This window comes from Bombina bombina, chromosome 3, assembly GCF_027579735.1.
Source record: "Bombina bombina isolate aBomBom1 chromosome 3, aBomBom1.pri, whole genome shotgun sequence".
NCBI classification, from domain to species: domain Eukaryota; kingdom Metazoa; phylum Chordata; class Amphibia; order Anura; family Bombinatoridae; genus Bombina; species Bombina bombina.
In genome coordinates, this window is record NC_069501.1 from 548,545,494 (window position 1) to 548,561,187 (window position 15,694).

The following is a 15,694-nucleotide window of genomic DNA, read 5'->3' on the forward strand; positions in this document are numbered from 1 at the left end:
TAATTATGCAAAAAAAATAAAATTGAAAATAATTTGAAAAAATTAATTTTCAGTATCAATTTCGTTTTTTGGCCAAGTGCATCCCGGATTTTCGGATTCGGTCCAGAATTTTCATTTCGGTGCATCACTAACTCAAACCAATCAGATGTATGGAATCACTGGAAGTGACGTCAGATTGGAGTTTTTGATGAATTGGAGTTCTCGATAGAACACTGGTGTTCTAAAATAAGTTGTCTACCATAGGAATGTGTCCACCATCTCAGTTCTGGTGGACACATTCAGTTGCTGGAGGTTTGTGGCACTCAGTGCGCATGCGCTAGAGGCCAAACCTCCTACAAACAGCTGATCGAGGAAATATATGCCACACCACACTGAGCACACATTACTGGTTGCAAAATCAGACGGAACAAGCTGTCATTGGATTTTGTAACCAGAAAGCGCGCCAGACGGGTCGCCGAACCTGTACACCACCACACAACGGCTGCAACGACTTGCACAGCTATTAACCCCTTATACTCAGTCATCAAGCTCAGCCAGTCCATTCACTGTGTAATAATCTGAGGGGGGGGGGAGTATTTGAAACAAGTTATCTCTTTTTGTGAGTCTCAGTCACCCTCTGTCAATCATCTTTTCTTATTCGCAAAAATTGATAACTTGTTTCAAATACTCCCCCCCTCAGATTGTTACACAGTGAAGGGACTGGCTGAACTGGCAGGTAACGCCAGCTGTGAGCAGGGCCGCCATCAGGGGGTGACAGGGGTGACTCCTGTCAGGGGCCCAATGTGCCAGGAGGGCCCGATGAGGCAAGAACTAAAAAAAATATATAGATATATTTCTTTTTCAATTTTGGCAGCCACTAGTGGGTACTACAGCAGAGTACTAATTGAGCATGGGAAATGTTATTACAAGGAGTAAAGTATTAGCATTTGAGAGGATTTCTGAGTGTGCACTAAACCACTATGCACAGTGTGAGACAGACTTGGCACTTTGTTTGTACAGTGTGTGCCTGAGTCAGACAGCAGATCACTTTCATTTGCAGAGGGGGTAGGACTTATTTAGCAAATGTTTTTTATTTCTTTGTGCAATTTCGGATTGTAAGTTAAGTGTGGTAATTGTTGTATGGTGGGGCTAGGGGTCTATAAAAACACATTTTTTTTTAGCAGCAGTGTATTTATGATTATTTGACAATGCTGTAGAAATTCTATATTTAAAACCATGCAGAATTGTTTCCTCCTCAATACACAAATGGTAGATGCCCTTTTGGCAGATATGCATTTTTACATATATAACATTCCAGTTTACTGCCACTTTATGCAAGGACTTTCCAGATGCAAGGAAGGAGGCATTTTATCTAAGATTTTTACATCTGCATAAAATGTTATACTCTCAGACTAAGATTGCTCAGTGTTTGAAATGAGACAGGTTAACTTAAAACTGTTCAGTTTACACTACAGCTGACTTAATTTTGAAATATATACCAACAAGCCTAAATCCTGCATTTAACCAGATCTAATAGTATGAGTACCACAGCTTATGGTTTCACCAAGACCATATAGAGTACAGCATTTTCAAAATCCATAAGTACAGCTGACAGATGGGAACATTTGTACACTATATTTGAAGTGGTGCTCTTGGTTGGGGAAAAAACAAACAAACATGTATCAACCTTTTAAAAGTATTTTTCTTCATCTAGCCATCTACCCAGATCATTAATGTACAATTTTGAATTCACAGAATTATTTTTGTTTGCACATTTACAAATATGATTCTTTAAAAAGTGATCTCTTAATTTCTGCATTTTTTTTTATCATGCATGTTACACAACGTTGATTTAGGGGATGCAAGGTGCATAAATGTTTCCTCCTGTGAGTGTTTCTGTGGGTGTCTGTCTTTATGTCTTTGTGCTTTGGTTTGTGTCTCTATGAGTGTGTATTTTTTTTTCTGTGGGTCTCTCTGTGAGGGTGGGTGTGTATGTCTTTGTGCATTTTCTTTGGATGTCTGTGAGGGTGTGTGCATATGTATTTGAGCTTTTTTTATGGGTGTCTCTGTGAGGGTGTGTGTATGTTCGTCTTTGTGTATTTTCTCTGGATGCCTCTGTGAGGGTGGGTGTGTATGTCTGTGTTTTCTGTGGATGTCTCTGTAAGGGTGTGTGTTTTCTGTGGGTGTCTCTGTGAGGGTGTGTGTATGTCTTTGTGTTTTCTGTGGATGTCTCAGTGAGGGTGTGTGTATGTATGTCTTTCTATGTTTTATGTGGTTGTCTCTCTGTGTGTGTATGTCTTTGTGTGTTTTCTGTGAGTGTCTCTCTGTGTGTGTGTGTCTTTGTGTGTTTTCTGAGGCTGTCTCTGTCCGTGTTTCCTTGGATGTATGTGCAAGTTTGAGTGTGTGTCCATTGTCTGTTCCTTTTTAGGACATTTTGACCTTACTACTGATTATTCACATCTTTCTACAGACTTTGAGACTAATGAGACCTTTCCGGAAGTCACCAATCCATCATTTAACCTTTAAATTATTGTTTAGGCAGTTCAGGGGCCAGGGCCCTTCCTTTCAGCCACTGCATGCTGTTGTCATCATTTAGTTGGCATCTTCCTTTACAAAAAGATAATCAGAACTTTAGTCTACCTCATTACTTGTCAAGTCAATGTAAACAAGTGCTGAGTGTCTGTGTCTGTTTGGGTGTCTGAGTGTGTTTCTTTGCGTGTCTGCTACAGTGTCTATATGTGAATCCTTATATGTGAGTTTCAGTGTATGAGTGTGTCTGTGTGTGTGTATGTTACTACCTTTACAACATTTCCAAGTTTATATAGACACTTAAGAATAAAGTGCATATACGTTTTAGTCACTTGGTCAAAAATTGCACATGTCAAAGGGGGGGGGGGGGGGCATGATCAATGGTTAAGTCAGGGGCCCCAAAATTCCTAGTGGCGGCCCTGGCTGTGAGAATAGTTTAAGAGCGTTTGTGGTTCGAGTGGAGCAGAGCAACAAAGGTACTAACTCTGTGCTATTTGAAATCTGTATACGCTGTACTAACAGAGAAATAAGTGGAGTGAGTAGAGCAGCATAAGCATAATTTGTGCTGTTAGAAGTACTTTCGTGCAGCACTAACTACTGTCTCCTGTTGTGACTACCTACCTATTGTAATATTCTCTGTAGTTACAACTACTGTCCACCAGAGGGTGCATTAAACACATAGAATTTAGCTTCAGAACTACTTGCCCTGCATCAAACTTACTTCTTTTATGGTAAAATCTTAGTTTAGCGTTCTAAATCATTTTCTCAGCCATATCTCATTATTTTCCTACAAAAATTGGCGTGGGGGTTCAGATGAGGGCTACCAACAATACTGCAGTGTTTGTGTCTCCAGGAACAAAAAGGGGAGCCATATTTTGGGGTGTAAAGTCCCTGTTCTCTCCATAGACATTCCACAGCCAGCCAGCTCTGCTCACCTACATGGATACATTGTATCAAACCCTCAGCCTACAGGTTTTTATACATTTGTAGCTGTTTACTGTACACAGACACTTAAAGCAGCCCTGTCAGTAACATCTGTACAAACTGCTGAGCAAATAATGTTCACACAGGGCAGGATAGCACCTGGTCACACAGTCTTAAAGGGACAGACAAAAAAAACCACAGCCTTGAAAGGGTCAACTAGCACCACACACACACAGTCTTAAAGGGACAGATCACCATAATGTACACGCAGCGCAACCTTAAAGGGCAGCTCGACACCTGCGCACACAGCCTTAAAGGGACAGATCACAATAATGTACACGCAGCGCAACCTTAAAGGGCAGCTCGACACCTGCGCACACAGCCTTAAAGGGACAGATCACAGTAATGTACACGCAGCGCAACCTTAAAGGGCAGCTCGACACCTGCGCACACAGCCTTAAAGGGACAGATCACAGTAATGTACACGCAGCGCAACCTTAAAGGGCAGCTCGACACCTGCGCACACAGTCTTAAAGGGACAGATCACCATAATGTACATGCAGCGCAACCTTAAAGGGCAGCTCGACACCTGCGCACAGAGCCTTAAAGGGCAGCTCGACACCTGCGCACAAAGCCTTGAAGGGACAGATCACAGTAATGTGCACACAGCACAACCTTAAAGGGCAGCTCGACACCTGCGCACACAGCCTTAAAGGGACAGATCACAGTAATGTACACAAAGTGCAACCTTAAAGGGCAGCTCGACACCTGCGCACACAGCCTTGAAGGGACAGATCACAGTAATGTGCACACAGCACAACCTTAAAGGGCAGCTCGACACCTGCACATACAGCCTTAAAGGAACAGATCGCAGTAATGTTCATGCAGCGCAAACTTATAGGAAAACTCGACACCTGCGCACACAGCCTTAAAGGGACAGATCACCATAATGTGCACGCAGCGCAACCTTAAAGGGCAGCTCGACACTGGCGCACACAGCCTTAAAGGGACAGATCACCATAATGTACACGCAGTGCAACCTTAAAGGGCAGCTCGACACCTGCGCACAGAGCCTTAAAGGGCAGCTCGACACCTGCGCACAAAGCCTTAAAGGGACAGATCACAGTAATGTTCATGCAGCGCAAACTTATAGGACAACTCGACACCTGCACATACAGCCTTAAAGGGACAGATCACAGTAATGTTCATGCAGCGCAAACTTATAGGACAACTCGACACCTGCGCACACAGCCTTAAAGGGACAGATAACAGTAATGTTCATGCAGCGCAAACTTATAGGACAACTCGACACCTGCGCACACAGCCTTAAAGGGACGGATCACTATAAGGCGCACGCAGCGCAACCTTAAAGGGCAGCTCGCCACCTGCGCACACAGCTTTAAAGGGACAGATCACTGTAATGTGCACGCAGTGCAACCTTAAAGGGCAGCTCGACACCTGCGCACACAGCCTTAAAGGGACAGATCACTGTAATGTGCACGCAGCACAACCTTAAAGGGCAGCTCGACACAGGCGCACACAGCCTTAAAGGGACAGATCACCATAATGTACACGCAGCGCAGCCTTAAAGGGCAGCTCGACACCTGCGCACAGAGCCTTAAAGGGCAGTTCGACACCTGCGCACAAAGCCTTAAAGGGCAGCTCGACACCTGCGCACACAGCCTTAAAGGGACAGATCGCAGTAATGTTCATGCAGCGCAAACTTAAAGGACAACTCGACACCTGCGCACACAGCCTTAAAGGGACAGATCACAGTAATATACACGCAGCTCAACCTTAAAGGGCAGCTCGACACCTGCGCACACAGCCTTAAAGGAACAGATGACAGTAATGTACACACAGCGCAACCTTAAAGGGCAGCTCGACACCTGCGCACAGAGCCTTGAAGGGCAGCTCGACACCTGCGCACAAAGCCTTAAAGGGACAGATCACAGTAATGTGCACGCAGCACAACCTTAAAGGGCAGCTCGACACCTGCACACACAGCCTTAAAGGGACAGATCACAGTAATGTTCATGCAGCGCAAACTTATAGGACAACTCGACACCTGCGAACACAGCCTTAAAGGGACAGTATACTATAAGGTGCATGCAGCGCAACCTTAAAGGGCAGCTTGCCACCTGCGCACACAGCTTTAAAGGGACAGATCACTGTAATGTGCACACTGCTCCATAACTGATCTGCTGCCTCTGAGGCTGCGGTCTTCAATACGCCCGATCCTATACGATCGGGCTGATTGACACCCCCTGCTAGCGGCCGATTGGCCGCAAATCTGTAGGGGGCAGCAATGCACAAGCAGTTCACAAAAACTGCTTGTGCAATGATAAATGTCGACAGCTTATGCTGCCAGAATTTATCAATGTGCGGCGGACATGATACGCTACATTGTATCATGTCTGTCCGCACTTTAGTAAATCGGCCCCTTAGAGATGGCTCAAGGCAATCATAAAAAGAGTTAGAGATTTTATGGCATTCACACAAAGCCATGAGCTGTGCTTTTAGTCTGTGAGTGTGTGCGTTTTTTTGTTAGCTGTGCTTTTAGTCTGTGAGTGTGTGCGTTTTTTTGTTGTTGAGCTAACAGTTTGAACGGTTCCCCAATCAGCCCTCTAGTCATAAAGCACCTTTGTTTTAGAGAGATGATTGGAAAATATTTCAAACTGTTAGTTCAACAAAAATATCACTTTTCAAGTTGGTGGCCAGAGGGCATGGTATTTGAATTTCAGCGCTACATTAAAAAGTAAGTTATAGTGCATCTTCATAACAACTGAATAGTTAAACTCCTTCTAAAATATCTATAACATTCCAGATTTGTTTAGACAGAGGGAAAAGTTTACTATCACTTTAAGGACTGTGTGCATTGTGTGAGGGTGTCCGTGCCTTTAAGACTGTGCAAGCGTAATGTGATCTGTGCTGTTAAGGCTGTGTGTGCTGTGTTTGTGCACCTGTACCATTAAAACTGTGTGTGTGTGGTGTGAGCTCCCCCTTTAAAGTCTGCGTTTGTGTCTGTCACTTTAATACAGGGTGCCCCTTTAATGATGTGTGCATTTGGGTGTGCTTAAAAGCCTGTGTGCCCGCCTCTTAAAGACTGTGCATGGTGTGAGATGTTCCTTTAAGGCTGTGTGCATTGCGTGCGGATGTATACTGTTATCACTCCATTTAAAACTGTGTGCGTGTGGTGTGACTTTACCCACTAAAGGTTGTGTGTACCTGCCCCTTTAAGACTGTGTGAGCAGGCGATGAGCTGCCCTTTAAGGCTGTGCTAGGTGTGCGCTGTTCATTTAACACTGTGTGGTTATGCTGTAAGGTGTTCCTTTAAAAGGCTGTGCACGTGCCCCTGTCCCTTTAAGACAGATCGTCCCTTTAAGGCGATGTGCTTTGCGTTTGGATGCATACTATCGCTCCCTTTAAAACTGTGTGCGTTTAACCACTAAAGGTTGTGTGTGGCTGTACCTTAAAGACTGTGTACGCAGGTGCAGAGCTTGCCTTTAAGGTTGCGCTGCGTGAACATTACGGTGATCTGTCCCTTTAGGCTGTATGCGTGTGGTGCAAGTTGTCCTTTTAAAGGTTGAGAGTGCTCTGTGTGCGTGCACGTGCCACTGACCCGTTAAGACAGAGCGTCCCTTTAAGGCTGCGCGCATCACATGGGGATGCATACTATTGCTCCCTTTAAAACTGTGCGTGTAAACTCACTAAAAGGTTGTGTGCCTGCCCCTTTAAGAGTGTGAGCAGGTGCCGAGCTGCCCTTTAAGGTTGCGCTGCGTGTACATTATGGTGATCTGTCCCTTTAAGGCTGTGTGCGCAGGTGTCGAGCTGCCCTTTAAGGTTGCACTGCGTGCACCTTATAGTGATCTGTCCCTTTAAGGCTGTGTGCGCAGGTGTCGAGTTGTCCTATAAGTTTGCGCTGCATGAACATTACTGTGATCTGTCCCTTTAAGGCTGTATGTGCAGGTGTCGAGCTGCCCTTTAAGGTTGTGCTGTGTGCACATTACTGTGATCTGTCCCTTTAAGGCTGTATGCGCAGGTGTCGAGCTGCCCTTTAAGGCTCTGTGCGCAGGTGTCGAGCTGCCCTTTAAGGCTCTGTGCGCAGGTGTCGAGCTGCCCTTTAAGGCTCTGTGCGCAGGTGTCGAGCTGCCCTTTAAGGTTGCGCTGCGTGTACATTATGGTGATCTGTCCCTTTAAGGCTGTGTGCGCAGGTGTCGAGCTGCCCTTTAAGGTTGCGCTGCGTGTACATTACTGTGATCTGTCCCTTTAAGGCTGTGTGCGCCGGTGTCGAGCTGCCCTTTAAGGTTGAGCTGCGTGCACATTATGGTGATCTGTCCCTTTAAGGCTCTGTGTGCAGGTGTCGAGCTGCCCTTTAAGGTTGCGCTGCGTGTACATTACTGTGATCTGTCCCTTTAAGACTGTGTGTGTGTGGTGCTAGTTGACCCTTTCAAGGCTGTGGTTTTTTTTTGTCTGTCCCTTTAAGACTGTGTGACCAGCAGTGACGTGCAGTGACGTCAGAGGCTGGTGAGGCAGTGGCAGGATACGCCTTCATTCTTTAGATATCCTTTGTTGAAGAAATAGCAATGCACATGGGTGAGCCAATCACATGAGGTATCTAAGTGCAGCCACCAATCAGCAGCTACTGAGCATATTTAGATATGATTTTCAACAAAGGACATCAAAAGAATGAAGAAAATTAGATATTAGATGTAAATTGGAAAGTTATTTAAATTTGCATATTGGTTTCATATGGGTTTCATGTCCCTTTAAATGGTGTCTTGGAAAACTGGTCAACTTAGTAAACATCTGATTTTAGTCTAAAAGGATTGTAACAGAAACTCTTGCCAGATAACGCAATGCTTGCTCTGATTATGAGATCTAGAAATCCATGCCCATTAAAATATGTTTAAAACATACTTTTTACTTTAATGCTGCAAATTATGCTTATAGATTATTTCATTACATAAGGGATGAGAGTCAGAGGGGGAGGAAGAGAGACAGAGAGAGAAAGAGATCATGGGGGAGAACAACACATAAGGAGAGAGATAGATAGAGACACACACACACACACACAAGGGGGGGGGAGAGAGGGACCACTGCATTTAAAGTAATAAAACAGCAAAGCTACAGAGACTAAGTGAGACTATAACTAAATGAGACCATACATTAGTGTGCAGTACAGAGGCAAGCTGCTAAGTTAGTGGGTGTAAAGTTTGAGTAAACAAAATACAAAGATGACCCTGCTGTAAAAGAGTAAAAAAACACTAAACCACATTCATTAAATTATCATTTTCACTAACAGAATCCCTTTCAGTAAAATCTTACTTTAATAAGATGTGGTTGAAACACTGCTCTCTGTGCCTCTTTTCCTGCTTTGTAAGGATTTAGGAAGTGACAGTGGCACATTCCACTGCACTTAGAGGGGAAGAACAGAACTCTCTTTTTTACTTTAGCAAAGCTAGCAGGTTCACAGGACAGCAACAAAATATATGAAAGTTGTTTTTTTCCGTTTTTGTTTTGTTTTATATGATTTAATATCCAGCCCCAACCCTATGTTCCACTTACTAATGCCTCTCGCTGGATTGGTTCAGCCCAAATAGGACTGCCTCAAATAAGCAGTTAATGGGCCATGCAATGATCTTAACCACTTGCATCCAGTAGATGGCGCAGCATGTTGTGTAATGGTGGGCAGACCTGCTTGTGCCTCTTCATTGCACATCATATTGCTGTGAGAACAAAAAATGCTGGGGAAAAAAAAATTACAATTTTTTTTAAAGCCAATAAAAAAAATATATATTTTTGCCCATATGAGAGGTGAAGCACTGCCTCACCTGCCTCTAGTGACTGCACATCACTGGTGACCAGGTGCTATCCTGCCCTGTGTGAACATTATTTGCTCAGCAGTTTGTACAGATGTTACTGACAGGGCTGCTTTAAGTGTCTGTGTACAGTAAACAGCTACAAATGTATAAAAACCTGTAGGCTGAGGGTTTGATACAATGTATCCATGTAGGTGAGCAGAGCTGGCTGGCTGTGGAATGTCTATGGAGAGAACAGGGACTTTACACCCCAAAATATGGCTCCCCTTTTTGTTCCTGGAGACACAAACACTGCAGTATTGTTGGTAGCCCTCATCTGAACCCCCACGCCAATTTTTGTAGGAAAATAATGAGATATGGCTGAGAAAATGATTTAGAACGCTAAACTAATGTCCAATTAAGATAAAAATATTTAGCAATGTCTGTGCAAAGGATAATTAAATACATAGCTCACATAGCCATACCAATGGTTTGAGCTTGTGTTTGATTTGCTGCCTAAGTGTATTAAAATCTATGAATTTATTAATAATTTTATTTATATTACTTTGGTCTTATAATTTTTTAAGCCCCACCCACATATTTTTTTTGCGTGGGGGGGTGTGTCCCTCTTTTGAATTTTGAAATGTTGGGAGGTATGTAACTGTGCTATTTGAAATCTGTATACGCTGTACTAACAGAGAAATAAGTGGAGTGAGTAGAGCAGCATAAGCATAATTTGTGCTGTTAGAAGTACTTTCGTGCAGCACTAACTACTGTCTCCTGTTGTGACTACCTACCTATTGTAATATTCTCTGTAGTTACAACTACTGTCCACCAGAGGGTGCATTAAACACATAGAATTTAGCTTCAGAACTACTTGCCCTGCATCAAACTTACTGCTTTTATTTATCTATATACTTATATAAAGTAATAAGAATGTATATACAGATACTGCCATTATGCTCAATATACAAGGAGAATAGAAATGCGCTTTGTTAGTCATGAGAAACGACCAGAAATGACGTAAACACTGGCGAGAAAAACCAAGACTAAAGAAATGGTGACGGAAATGACGTAACTACGGGCAACTGAGGAATTGTTGGGTTATGGCGGAAGTAGCGCTGCTGCTGCCCGTGATGGCGGAAGTGCTGGAGGAGAAGATGAAGCCAGACCCTGAGCGAAACCGATTCCCTCATTGTGTTGTGTGGACTCCTATTCCCGTACTAACGTAAGCGCAGCCGGAAGTGTTGATATTCCTGTTATGATTCTATGTCTTTATAGAATGTGTATTAACTATTGAATGCGCAACAACTAGTACAGTACCGTAGGGAACAGTACTGCGTAATCTGAGAAAACATGAGAAACAAAAATGCCGGTATTTGGATGTAAACATATAGTCCTATTGAATATGTATTCGTAGGTTGAATTAGGTCTGTAACATGGGTGGGAAGCATTGAGTAAAACTGACGGGCGTATAATTTGCCTATATCATTAGATACGATTCAACTAACCCCATGACTTCACAAGCCTTCCTATTAGAAGCAGTCACATCTTCCCAGCCCCCAGTGGCTCGGTCTTCCTTCACAACTGCTTCATAATAAAGTTGAGGGAAAGTTGGTCTTTTGCTCAAGTGGCCAACACGCACCCTAGTTGGGATCAGGTATATTAATTGAGAAAACGTGTAAACTTTAGAAATTACTTCATACTTCACCCTTTCTTAATTAGATTTTCCTATTTTACCTATCTCTTTTGTGATTTCCTCTCAATTTTCCTTAAGGAAGCTACACTAATATACCATGCATTGGACTTCCACAAAAATACCGGATAACCTGCAGGTGATCAAAGACCAGCAGCTTGCCATATTTTTCTCAAATAACCATTTTATTCCTTTAGCTCCTAGTAACAAAGTAAGTCATTTTATTTCTTTAGCTGCTAGTAACAAAGTAAGCAGTGATTTTACACTTGCAGTATACAGATCCCCCACTTCTTGATTACCAGACGCACACAAAGCTGAACCAATGGTTGCCAATAACATACAAAGCAGAGTTTTGCCCCAGTAACTATCAGTGATACAGAGAGGTATTTACCCCCCCCCCCCCCACTGTCAGTAAAACACACAGCATAGTGCATACACTGTTACTTTTCTTCCTTATTATATAATTGTAAAAGGCATATCATACCTTCAATATTTAGCTGCCACTTAAAGCAGTTTAAGAAAGTAAAGTGGACACTTAAATGTGGTATATATGTTCCTAGACAGCCTGATGAAATATTGAAATGCCTGGCTGTATATTAGACACCTAGCAGCATGTTTCCTCCTGAGAACATGTTTTCTTACATCATTGAAAACTCAGCATCATGGTTTCCATTGCACATAATTCAAGTTATTGTTACTGCCTGTCACAACCCATAAACCTCTGTAATTTACCATAGCGGAAGTTGCACAGCAGGGCTGTACAATGACCACTGCTGATTGGCTTACCAGCTGTGTCTGCTCAGGACCTGCAGTTTTATACAGTTCCAGAGTGGTACTTTAACTATTTCTACAATCCATTTCCAAGGGTTAAACACATACGTTTACAGGGTTGGTAGTGCAAATTACATGTGCTAATGCAGGGGTCAACAAATCTGTTTAAAATCTAGGAATCAGACATACTTTTAGGAGCCAGACAGTGATATTTTTCTATAGATATATGGAGAAGAACATAAAACGTTAAGGGCCAGGGATAAAATTTTAGGATCCAGTGTCTCCCTGGGTTTGCCAAACCCATCTCTAAAAAAAAATTAGAGCGTGCAAATATTGTACTACAATGTCCCTTTCATTCTGGGACATTGTACACTAGATTTTTCTTTGAATAAATGCTTTTTAAATGATCCATTTATATAGCCCACCTGGGAGTATTTTTTGTAACAATGTATAGTTTTGCTTATTTTTAAATATCATTGTACTGATTTTCAGACTTAGACGTATACTTATGTCTACAGACTCCAGAATTCTTCCGTTTGTGTAAAGGGTCTTTTCATATGCAGGGGAAGGTCTGCTGTTTCTTCTTTCCCAGCCCCTTTCACTGGGTGTCCCAGCCTAACCCCATAAACAGTACTAAACTGGGAGCTTCTTATGTTTTTAAAAGGTTTTATACTGGATTTTTATATCAGTATCTGACGTGCACATTCTTCTTTATAATATTGTCTATTACATGCAGTTATATGAAAATTGGTGTATACTGTCCCTTTTAATTGCTTTGTGTTCCCCCCCAGATGGCTGTTTCCATTCATTGGTCACATGGGGATTTGCACATCATCTGGTGTGATAAGAGATTTCGCTGGACCATATTTTGTATCTGTAAGTAGAGAAGAGCAAGTCAGTTATTGATATATATCTTTGAAGTAACTGAACATGTGATATACAGTATATTTAAATATGTGAAAATTGATTTTCCTAAATTACATAAGTGGGTCTGTGGTATAAAAGTATGTGGTACGTTTATTTCTGCTTGTATGTTTTAACAATCCTATTATTTTATTTTTGAAAGCCTGCACCATCCAATGCATTTCTTTTAGGTTTCAACCATTGTATAAGAATTGATTGATTAAAGGGACACTGAACCCAATTTTGTTTCTATCGTGATTCAGATAGAGCATGCAATTTTAAGCAACTTTCTAATTTACTCCTATTATCAAATTATTTTCGTTTTTTTTTGGTATCTTTATTTGAAATGCAAGAATGTAAGTTTAGATGCCGGCCCATTTTTGATGAACACACTGTGTTGTTCTTGCTTATTGGTGGGTAAATTCACCTACATTCACCTACCAATAAACGAGTGCTTTCCATGGTTCTGAACCAAAAAAATAGCTTAGATGCCTTCTTTTTCAAATAAAGAAAGCAAGAGAACGAAGAAAAATTGATAATAGGAGTAAAATAGAAAGTTGTTTAAAATTGCATGCTCTATCTGAACCACAAAAGAAAAAAATTGGGTTCATTGTCCCTTTAAGGAACTACTCTAATACATTGCTTAAATTGCAGAAACATATTTTAACATTTTCATAAAAGATACAGACTTAACTTTGTAGACTTTTTTTTAATCATGTTTCACACTGTAAATTTACGACAAAAGCAACTGCATATATTATGTGTTGAGGCCCGTTTTCCCCTTAGAGTGCTGCTGTTTGACAGAGGGATGTATTGTGTTCTTTGAAATGACACGCCCTATCTGAATCATGAAAGATTAATTTTGACCAAACTGTCCCTTTTAAGTATGGTTTTGATTATACTATGTAGCCTAAGGACATTATTATTTATATATTTATTTTTTCTGTGCTCCCTTAAAATTTAAGATTCAATTCCCCTTAACAATTTTTGCGTTCTTATTCTATCGTCAAGTTAGTGAGAGTCAGTTTAGAGTTGGATTTTTTGGTTTGCTCAAGTTGGTCTGCCGGGTTTGCACACATGGGATAGTCGTAATATTGCATGTTGGCCGATCGGGTTCGTGTGCAACGTGTGTTTTTTTTTTTTTTGTTTTTGTTTTTTTTTTGTTTTTTGCACGCTTTTGCCATTTCTTACTCTTGTTCTTTGCACTTGCGTTCCTTATTTTTAGTTCTGATCGCACTGTTTGGTATGTCCGCTCGGTTCTCCTGTAGGCTATTTTTCATTATTGATGTTGGGTTAGTTTGGAGGCCTAGCTGTTCTTATTTATTACTCTGTGTAGCGGGTCTCAGTACCCCAGACTGGGTATATCCGCTAAAGTCAGCTTCCTCCCACCAAACGCCAACCCATGAACCCCCATTGGATACCGCCGCTATTAGAATAACAGCAGCTGCAAGTTGTTATAGCTACCCCCAAGAACATTAGCCAAGACTAAATGCTTGAGGGTCAAAATGGGAACTGCTTTATTGCACAGAAAACACAGCTTTTATACATTTCCAACAAATGGGGGTAGTTACTACATAATCAATAGAAACAAATATTATTGGGGTTTCCTGTGGGAGGAGCGTGAAGGTGCAGGTGCACGCTCAAGCTCACCTGTGTGGAGCAGTAACAGCTCTGAAAAACTTCCAAGCCACTGAGCCTCATTGCGGGGTGTAAAATACAAGCCCGGCCGGAGGAAAAAAAGTTGGCTTAAGGAAACTCTACAGATCCCAAAAAAGGCTGATTGGGAGCAGCCTATTCTTGCATCTGCAAGCTTCCATCTCTTCTCTAAAGTCTGTGAAAAAGGGAATAAAAAAGGACTAAGCATTTAACCTACAATGGAAGCACTGGACCAGACGGTGGTCATTCATAAAGCCTAAAAGGGCATAGAAGACAGAGTTGTCCACAGCCAGCTGAGAGTCGCTGCATAGCAGGCGAGGGGAAGCATCTAAGTCACCCCAAATTCAGTGAAGACAGCTCAATTCCCTGGCTAAATGAGAAGGAGCGGGTGTCAAGGGAGAAGGAGGTGGAGCCCAGGTAAACTTCCACATACCTGTAAGCTGGAAGCCGGGAACGGCAGGTAAACCTAGAAGAACTGCTGCCTGAAGATCGGTGCCCCCCCTCTGTAAGTCGGCGAGTAGCTCTGACGTCAGGGCGCGACGCCAGGAGTTGGTTGGTGTGAAGGTCTCAGGAAGTTCGGAAGGTTGGCTGAGAACGCTAGGAGCTAGAGGAGAGCGTTCAGAAAGAAGCGGCCACCGGAGATCAGTCACGAATGAGCCGTGAAGACGAGGGGGGGTAAGTATAATGGTTACCCTACCTTTGGGGGAAGCTTAAAGCATTATTACAAGCTGAGTGATATAGGCGGTACTGGCGGTGCCAGAACGGAGCTGGCTGTGTTTTTCACCAATAACCTATTGCAGAAGGAGCATAGCTGGGAATCGGACTTTTCTTTTTTCTGATTGTTTCTGCATAATTTTGAGTGGGAGCACAGTCGGGAACTGGACTTTCCTTCTCTTCTCCTTTATACATATGACTGAGAGTGGCTATAGTTTTTCGGAAGGAGACACTTTTTGCTGCAGGAGGATGGATACTGCTTTATCTGTCGCCTCCTTTTCCTCCTACAACCTAATGAAAATCTATTAAAGGGATATTGATTATAGACAACCTGGAAAAGACTGTTATCCATAACTTTGTTTGGCATTATAAGGGTCCTGAGTGCTTTAAGTACTGTATCAAGCAAAGGGGATACCACGGGAGGCAGCTGACTGTTATTATTTCTTATTTTATTTTAATTTTTTTCGTTGTCTGTAACTATTAGAAAAGTTTGAAATATTTAGCTGATTGCACACTTGTTAGCAAAAAATCTTGAAAGTTTCAATGGAGCAGTGGTAAAAATCATGATGCAATAGACAGTAGACTGTATAAATTATATTATAAGGCACAAAAAAATCCTATTAGATCTGCCAGGTTTTTGCTGTGGTGGTCAAATCTACACATTGCATCTGATATTTAAGAGCAATATATGCTACATTTTCTAAAAAAGCTGTAGTTTACA

The 15,694-nt window shown here is 42.1% G+C and overlaps 1 protein-coding gene across 1 annotated transcript in view; it reads left to right on the plus strand.

Moving 5' to 3' along the window:
* The first annotated feature begins 10,304 nt into the window (after positions 1 to 10,304).
* The window catches only part of TMEM222 (transmembrane protein 222), a 43,748-nt gene continuing 38,358 nt past the window's right edge, over positions 10,305 to 15,694 (plus strand). Inside the window, exons 1-2 of the mRNA XM_053707054.1 lie at positions 10,305 to 10,461; positions 12,492 to 12,576. Coding sequence (XP_053563029.1) covers positions 10,340 to 10,461; positions 12,492 to 12,576 — 207 coding nt within the window. The 5' untranslated portion in view covers positions 10,305 to 10,339. The remainder of the gene's footprint in view (positions 10,462 to 12,491; positions 12,577 to 15,694) is intronic.